At 33.3% G+C, this 9,293-nt stretch overlaps 1 protein-coding gene across 1 annotated transcript; it reads left to right on the top strand.

Moving 5' to 3' along the window:
- Positions 1–4,102: 4,102 nt before the first annotated feature.
- On the top strand, positions 4,103–7,750 carry LOC129889612 (putative disease resistance protein RGA1). Its single transcript, XM_055964994.1, has 2 exons — positions 4,103–4,750; positions 5,395–7,750. The coding sequence occupies exons 1-2, from the start codon at positions 4,324–4,326 to the stop codon at positions 7,647–7,649; spliced, it is 2,682 nt and encodes an 893-aa protein (XP_055820969.1). The 5' UTR covers positions 4,103–4,323; the 3' UTR covers positions 7,650–7,750.
- Positions 7,751–9,293: the final 1,543 nt, after the last annotated feature.

The raw sequence follows: 9,293 nt of genomic DNA, 5'->3' as shown, positions 1-9,293 counted from the left end.
CTTGCTGCTTGCTGTTTTATTCGATATGCATTAGTTCAATATTTTACACTGCTACAGAGAGTGTAACAGGGTAGCGAATACCCTCGCTAATATTGGCCCTAGCAGAGACAAGGTTAAATTGTATCAAACTTTACATGAATTGCCCAATCAAGCCAAAGGATGGAGCCTTATGGATAAACGGTACCAATTTGTGAACTTCAGGGTAAGGCAAATAAAAAACAATTCCATTTCTGAGGAAAATGAATAGACAGAACTATTATTTTTATTTCTGAGGGAAATGGATAGATAGCGCTATTATTTTTATTTTTTACTTTTAGTGTTGATAATGGTCGATGTTGGTTGGTTTTGATAATTTGACAAACTTAGGAAACAGGTAAGGGACCTGATTCCTTTGAGGACATTTGATTGATAATGACAACAGACAAATAGTATAAAACAAATCCTGCCAAGTTTGCAGGTCTGTGTGTGCACGGTCGAGTCCCTGTGCAGAGGGACAGTTGTCTACCCAATAGAATTCGTCCAACACAATGTATATCATTTATATATACATTCTTTACAACATTTCTCACTTGGCTTTATGGAATCATTGAAAAGAAAATTGCATTGAAGCTCATGCTCTCAAATATCTGAAATTTGCTCTTGAAAAAGACCAAAAACCTGATAGAGTTATCAATCACTTTGTTCTTATTTCAGAGTAGTAATTTCTTGGTCTTAATCTTGTAAGGTCTATTCCTAATCTATAAAGGAAATTAGATCATTTTACTATTTTGGTTTTGTTCATCTTGTCTAAATAACTAGAGTTAGTTATGGAGACTACATGAAGTCTAAGTCAGCTAGGAGTCTAGTGATTTAGCAAGCAATAGAGTTATTACTTCAAATCTGAGTGTAGCCGAGTTGTTACACATGAGAGGGAAGGGATGGTGAGTGCAATTCCTAGATTGCAAGAGCTTGTAATTTAAATCTTTGCTCAATTATTTAGTAAAGTTTTGAGCTGAAATCCTGTAGGACATGTCATGATTTTTCTCACTTGAGCAAGGAGTTTCCACGTAAAATCTTGTGTCTGATTTTACATTTCTGTTATTTAGTTTTCTGCACTGATTTTTAATAGAGGACCTGATCCCAACTGTTTGGTGAAAGCGTACATTCTAACAAGTGTGCTATCAAGCTACATGGAGAGGAATTCTCTCACTCATCTTGATTACTCGTGGAATATTATAAATTTCCTGAGGAGTAAAGATATGGACATGTCAACCTAAGTTTTTTGAGGAGGTTAGGTTTTATTTCCCCTACTTGAATGTATTAGCTAAGTTTTTTGAGGAGGTTAAGTTTTATTTCCCCTTCTTGAATGTATTCAGTTTTTGGATATTAATTTACAAAGTAGGGGTTAGCCAAACCCACCGCCACTACAAGAGGGCTTTAAATTAAAAATAATAATAATAATAAAGAAAAAGTCTCAAATATGTCATGAAACTTTGAGAAAAGACTCATTTATATCATCGATTAAAAGTTTGGCTCATATATGTTATTATCGTTTGAGAAAAGATTCATTTATGCCATTATTTTTAAATTCCGATTTTGCAAAACCAATCAAACAACTTTTAACACTTTTCAATTGGAGTTTTGAATCAAATTACTCTTTTTATTCCTTTTTTTCAAGAACACGTGAAGAACACCAACAATTCTAAATTTTCAACTTCTTCAATTTTTCACGAAATCACTTCAAATTTCAATAGTAGCATCCCTTCGAGCTAGATATTAAAACTCAATATCTTTTGAGCTCGGATTCAACCTAACCCAACAAGATACACTTAAAATTTCTTCAAAGTTTCAAAACTTTAACATCTTTAAATGATAGAATTTTCGTCACAACTCCAAATTACTTGAAATTTTGAACATGGACATAGTGTTTTCTGAGTCTATGCTCTAAATTTCAAGTAATTTGGAGCTATGACAAAACTTCTGTCATTAAAGGAGTTAAAGTTTTGAAATTTTAAGTGTGTCTTCTTAGGTGTTGAATTCGAGATCAAAAGATATTGAATTATGATATTTAGCTCGGAGGGATGCTACTATTGAAATTTGAGATGATTTCGTGAAAAATTGAAGAAGTTGAAAATTTAGAGTTTTAGTGTTTTTCATGTGGTATTGAAGAAGAAGAAGCAAAAAGAGTAAATTTGATTCAAAACTCTAATAGAAAAGTATTAAAAGTTGTTTGAGTGGTTTTGAAAAATCGGAGTTAAAAAATAATGGCATATATGAGTCTTTTTTCAAACGGCAATGGCATAGACGAGTCAAACTTTTAATGAATGATATAAATGAGTTGTTTCTCAAAGTTCGATGATATATTTGAGCTTTTCCCATGATATTAATAAAGTGAAAACAAATTTGCAAGTAAATTATAAAGGGATTCCTTTCCAATCAAAGATGCAAATAAAAAAAGAAAAGAAAAGAAATATAAAAAATTGGATGGGTGGTTAATAATTAATTAGGAGCTAATTAGTATAAAATATAGTTAATAAAAAAAGTTACTTAATAAAGAAAAGAAAAGAAAAAAAATATAAAAAATCAGATAGATAGTTAACAATTAATTAGGAGTTAATTAGTATAAAATATAGTTAATAAAAGAAAAGTTAATTAATAAAGAAAAGAAAAAAGTATAAAAAATTATAATTTCTGACGTGGCGCCACATGACTGCGAATGTAATACACCACATACTATGAGAGTTGTGTTATGCGTTCAGGGGGTAATAAATTCATTTTTAGGTAGTTTTGATATGTAATAGATCGTCATGATAGTTTAAGTGTGTAACTGATTTTTCGATACAACTTCAGGAGGAAATTTATGTCTTTTCTCTTTGATAATACTTGAATATTTTAGGCAATATATTTAGATATTTATATTGTCAATTGTCTAAATACAAGTTAATTTAAATAAAGATTACTAAAAGATTATTACTTTGAATGAAAGATTTTGATTGTGTTACTTTATCATCTAACATAGTGTTGCGAAGACATAGATATATTGTTCATTTTCACCCTTTTTGTTTCATTTTTTATTTTTCTACTATTTGTACGATGTGAAGAACAAAGTTTTCAAATAAAAATCAGAGTTTTTTCATTTACATTTGTGCTAAGCCTAATAGTTTTTTTAAACATGTGCATTCAATATTGATGGTAGTTTTTTGTAGTGTCAAAATTCAAATGGTTGGTGTGATGACAATTTTAAATAAGTGCTCAAAAGTACTTTTTTATTTAATCCAAATAATATAAAAATATTTAAAAATTAATATTTTAATTTAAAAACACTTAAAATAAGTCAGATTCGTAGAATCAAAACAAATAAGGAAAAAAAGAAAAGAGAAAAGAGATTCTTTAGTCAAGTATTATTTAGACTTATTCCTATAATTGGGAACATTTTCCCTATATATTACACTATGCATTTTAGCCGCCAATGTCTTATTTCAGCTTTAGAAAGAGGAAACTGCCAATGAGGAAGAAAAGGGGAGCAGTTGCTGTCAATGAAGAAAGAGAAGAAAGATAATTCAACCACAACAAAAAAAGAAAAACAAGTTGACAACTTGAGAGATTAAAAGAACCAAAAGGCCATGTTTTTTTGTGGAAAACCAACCCCACAAGAAAAGACACAATAGCTACCACTTTCCATGAATATGCATACCAATTTCCAAGCTAAACCATTTATTAAAGGTTTAAGTTATACATGCCATTTAACTATATGTTAAAATTGATTAGTTAAGATGACTAAATAAAATATGGGACAATTTTAAGTGATCATCGATGACTTAAATTTTTATTAAAAACATATCAAAATTATTCTAATTTTTTGAATTTTATATCTAAATTATCACGTGTGCTAATTTTCTATCGAAAAAATTATTAAGTATTTATCAAAACACATTGCAACGTCTTTTTACATCATAGCCCCAACAGCCCAATGTTTATTCTACGTACTTTGTCTCAAAATCATATATTCATTATTTACCCATTGAACTTGTGCTACAATTCCAACCGCTAGCATGCTTTCCATTTTAAAACAAAAAAAAAAACTACAGATATTGAATTAAAAAACAAGTTTGATTCTCAAAAATCAAATAATTATGGAGTACATACTTGAGAAAACTGTGCCTTGTGGATCTGTTGTGTGTAAGGAAAAGTCAAATTAGGGCAACTTGAGACCAATAATTGAGATTCCATATGTGAAATTTCCATGAAATAATTGGATTTGTAATTACAGATTCATTGTTTACAATTCCCACACTAGCTAGACTCTCTCCACATATCTAATATTGTTAATAGTGAATTCAACATATGGCTGAAGCTTTCATTCAAGTTGTGCTAGACAATCTCACTTCTTTCCTTAAAGGGGAACTTGTATTGCTTTTCGGTTTTGAAAATGAGTTCCAAAGGCTTTCAAGCATCTTCTCTACAATCCAAGCCGTCCTTGAAGATGCTCAGGAGAAGCAACTCAAGGACAAGCCACTAGAAAATTGGTTGCACAAACTCAATGCTGCTACATATGAAGTCGATGACATCTTGGATGAATATAAAACTAAGGCCACACGATTCTTGCAGTCTGAATATGGTCGTTATCATCCGAAAGCTATCCCGTTCCGTCATAAGGTCGGGAAAAGGATGGACCAAGTGATGAAAAAACTAGATGCAATTGCTGAGGAAAGAAAGAAGTTTCATTTGCAAGAAAAGATTATAGAGAGACAAGTTGCTAGACGCGAAACAGGTGCTCATCTTATATTAGTATTACAACAACTTAGTTTATATTCATTTTTTGGGCAATTATCAAATTCGGAAAAGAGTCAAGTATACTCATGTTTTATCGAAAATAGTTTAAATATACATGTCGTTATATTTTTTTTTTGACAGCGGTAACTGTTTTTGTATCTATCATAAAACAAAACAGTGCATAGGTTCCACTGAAACAATATTAACAGGAGTATTCTATGTACTGTCCTGTGACTATAGAGAATCTAAAACATCAATGATAGAGAAAATAGCATTGAGTACAACTGCTTACACCAAAAACATAGCATCTAAGGTTCCTCTCCTTCCAAATTTTCCACTAGACACTAGCTGGGCCAATTCTCCATCTGATCCTATACATTGCATGTGTACCTGCTTCCCAGCTCAGGAGAGCTAATGTCCTATCCCAGGCTTAAACTATTTCCGATGGCACATGGGTATATTTGATCCTTTTCCATATCAAATTCATGTGTATTTATGGGGTGAGGAGAAGTTTAAAAGATTTTCAACCTGCACCTCAGCTCATCCATACCTCTTTATTGTGCAAAAATATTCACTATTTTCTGCTGACTCCTAATAAGCTTGAATGTAATAATATTCTCATGTGGACATTGTTTGTACCAGGTTCTATATTAACAGAACAACAAGTTTATGGAAGGGACAAAGAAGAAGATGAGATAGTGAAAATCCTGATAAACAATGTTAGTGATACCCAAGAACTTTCCGTCCTCCCAATACTTGGTATGGGGGGACTAGGAAAGACAACACTTGCCCAAATGGTCTTCAATAATCAGAGACTGACAGAGCATTTCAAGCCCAAAATATGGATCTGTGTCTCAGATGATTTTGATGTGAAGAAGTTGATTAAGGCAATTGTAGAATCTATTGAAGGAAAGCCCCTGGGTGACATGGACTTGGCTCCACTTCAAAAGAAGCTTCAGGAGTTGTTGAACGGAAAAAGATACTTGCTTGTCTTAGATGATGTTTGGAATGAAGATCAAGAGAAGTGGGCTAATTTAAGAGCAGTATTGAAGGTTGGAGCAAGTGGTGCTTCTGTTCTAACCACTACTCGTCTTGAAAAGGTTGGATCAATTATGGGAACTTTGCAATCATATGAATTGTCAAATCTGTCTCAAGAAGATTGTTGGTGGTTGTTCATGCAACGTGCATTTGGGCACCAAACGGAAACAAATCCTGAACTTATGGCAATTGGAAAGGAGATTGTGAAGAAATGTGGGGGTGTGCCTCTAGCAGCCAAGACTCTTGGAGGTCTTTTACGCTTCAAGAGGGAAGAAAGTGAATGGGAACATGTGAGAGATAGTGAGATTTGGAATTTACCTCAAGATGAAAATTCTGTTTTGCCTGCTCTGAAGCTGAGTTATCATCATCTTCCACTTGATTTGAGACAATGCTTTGTGTATTGTGCGGTGTTCCCAAAGGACACCAAAATGGAAAAGGAAACTCTAATCGGTTTCTGGATGGCACACGGTTTTCTTTTATCAAAAGGAAACATGGAGCTAGAGGATGTGGGTAATGAAGTATGGAAAGAATTATACTTGAGGTCTTTCTTCCAAGAGATTGAAGTTATATCTGGTGAAACTTATTTCAAGATGCATGATCTCATTCATGATTTGGCTACATCTCTGTTTTCGGCAAGCGCATCAAGCAGCAATATCCGCGAAATAAATGTAAAAGGTTTCGCTGAATGGGTGACTTCTTACTCTCCTTCACTCTTGAAAAAGTTTGTCTCTTTAAGAGTGCTTAATTTAAGCAAATTACAACTTAAACAGTTACCCTCTTCCATTGGAGATCTTATACATTTAAGATACTTGAACCTGTCTTACAATATGATGCGTAGTCTTCCAAAGAGGTTGTGCAAGCTTCAAAATCTGCAGACTCTTGATCTACGTAATTGCCAGTCACTTTCTTGTTTGCCAAAACAAACAAGTAAACTTGGTAGTCTCCGAAATCTTTTACTTGATGGATGTTCATTGACTTGTATGCCACCAAGGATTGGATCCTTGACATGCCTTAAGACTCTCGATAGCTTTGTTGTGGGAAGGAGGAAAGGTTCTCAACTTGGTGAACTACGAAATCTGAATCTCTATGGCTCAATTTCAATCAAACACCTTGAGAGAGTGAAGAATGATATGGATGCAAAAGAAGCCAATTTATCTGCCAAAGCAAATCTGCACTCTTTAAGCTTGAGTTGGGATGAACCATATGGATATGAATCAGAAGAAGTTGAAGTGCTTGAAGCCCTCAAACCACACCCCAATATTCTGAAATCTTTAAAGATCAGAGGCTTCATAGGATTCCGTCTCCCAGACTGGATTAATCACTCAGTTTTGGAAAATGTCGTATCTATTACAATTGATGGTTGCAAAAACTGCTCGTGCTTACCAGCCTTTGGTGAGCTACCTTGTCTAGAAAGTCTAGAGTTACGTGATGGGTCTGTGGAGGTGGAGTATATTGAAGAGGATGATGTTTATTCTGGAAGAATAAGGTTTCCATCTCTGAGAGAACTTTCTATAATCAATTTTTTTAATCTGAAAGGATTGGTGAAAAAGGAAGGAGAAGAGCAATTCCCTGTGCTTGAAGAGATGACGATTGCGGATTGCCCTATGTTTGTTTTTCCGACACTTTCTACTGTCAAGAAATTGAATGCTATTGGGGATGCAACATGTTTGAGCTCCATATCTAATCTTAGCACTCTTACTTCCCTCTGCATTGGCTGTAACGACAAAGCTACTTCACTCCCAGAAGAGATGTTCAAAAGCCTTATAAATCTCGAATACTTGGAAATCTTTGACTTCAAGAATCTCAAAGAGCTTCCTACTAGCCTCAAAAATCAATATTTATATTTGATTCAAATTTGAGGGAAGAACCATACTTTTCGAAAGAAAAAAATAAAGTTTGTATATTAGTCCAACGTGTATTTATTACAAGAGCGTATATTGACTCTTTAGAACTTTAGTTTGCTAGGATTAAAATAATAATATATTTGATATAATCTTTAAGCGAGGTATTAGAAGGATCGTGTGTGCACAGTCTTATTTCTAATTTGCGAAGGTAAAAAAACTCTTTTCGATAATTATTAGGTTCAAGTAAAGCATATCACAAATTAGAAAATAACACTAGCGAAGAAGTCATGCTGAAAACAAAGAAGGAATAGTAGCAACAATAAAATAATACGGCAACTGAAGTAAATGAAACATCACGTAATACTAAAATAGAATAATAAAATAGGAGGAGAGTAATAATAATAATACCGAAAATAAAATTAGACAACGCAAAACCTACTAATCTACTATCCTAATCCTTGACCTCCATATTTTCATATCTTGAGTCATGTTCTCGATAAACTTTAGGTGAGTTATATCTTATCTAATTACCTCTTCCCAAAACTTCTTCAATTCACTTTTATCTCTCCTTAAATTCACTACGGTTAACCTCTCACTCCTCACCGAGACATCTTAGCAGTGAGGATTGATCATGTTATTTCCTAAGTCCAGGACCGTCTCAACATGATTGAAAGCCTAAAGCCAAATTTTATAGGGAGACCTTAATTTTATGTTTTTATAATTGACATATATAAATTGAGAAATAATAACATATCAATGTAATCCTATTAGTGAAATTTAGAAAGAGTAGGATATACGTAGACCTTATGAACTAAAAATATAAATAATGCAAATTTTCAATTAAAAAATATAATATAAAGTTATAATTATAAAACTTGGCTCAAGAATGTACGCAATTGATTTAATAATATTAAAATAGTGTTGCGATGAATTTCATATTGAAACAGTGTTGACTTGTTGTCCTGCTTGAAATTGGAAGAAAACACCAAGAGCAAATATGATCTTTTTGTAAATTGACAATAGATTTTGCATAATGCGCAGAAAATATTTTTGAGACTTTAGAATATTCAATAATAAGACAGTAAGAATCATGAAACGGAATAAAAAAGATAAATATAAGAATAATAATGTGGATTCATATTAACCGTGAGGATATTAACGGGACAACAAAATAGGTAGTCACGTACGAAAAGAAGAAAAATAATTTTAAAAAATACTTTATATCATTGAAGGAATAATGTTTCTGCGAAGTTTTTGCTAATCCTAGCAGGCACTTTTGACTTACGAATGAAAAGGGTACGAAATCAAATTCAGATGAGTAGGATTCCAGAATCGATTTTGGCGTGAAAAGGTAACTTTAGAACGCTAAGGTTGGAGGGTGTGTTGTGAAATGGGAGCTTGGAGCTCAAGTTCCGAGATTTTTGTTTCCGCACGTCCTGCCAGAGCGGGATTAAACCTGTCAGGGCGGTGCCATTAGTGCGGGATGGTTCTGCTGTGGCGGGACAGTCATGACTAAAACGGAGAGAAACCTCACAAACGGTATTTTTCTAGAAAAAATTTTCTTCAGAGTTAAGACGCGACCCAAGGCACTTTTCCATCGATTTCTCACGAATTCTCGTGCTAAAGGTAATATAATTACTCCCATAATCCGTATTTCGA

The sequence above is a fragment of the Solanum dulcamara genome, chromosome 5 (assembly GCF_947179165.1).
Source record: "Solanum dulcamara chromosome 5, daSolDulc1.2, whole genome shotgun sequence".
Taxonomy (NCBI): Eukaryota; Viridiplantae; Streptophyta; class Magnoliopsida; order Solanales; family Solanaceae; genus Solanum; species Solanum dulcamara.
This window is presented reverse-complemented; position numbering and strand designations above follow the sequence as displayed.

What these genes read in the sequence shown, in the direction of transcription:
- LOC129889612 (XM_055964994.1), top strand. Translation starts at nt 4,324, where the DNA reads ATGGCTGAAGCTTTCATTCAAGTTGTGCTAGACAATCTCACTTCTTTC. An exon ending in AGTTGCTAGACGCGAAACAG is followed by an intron (nt 4,751 to 5,394) that starts GTGCTCATCTTA and finishes TGTTTGTACCAG; the next exon opens with GTTCTATATTAACAGAACAA.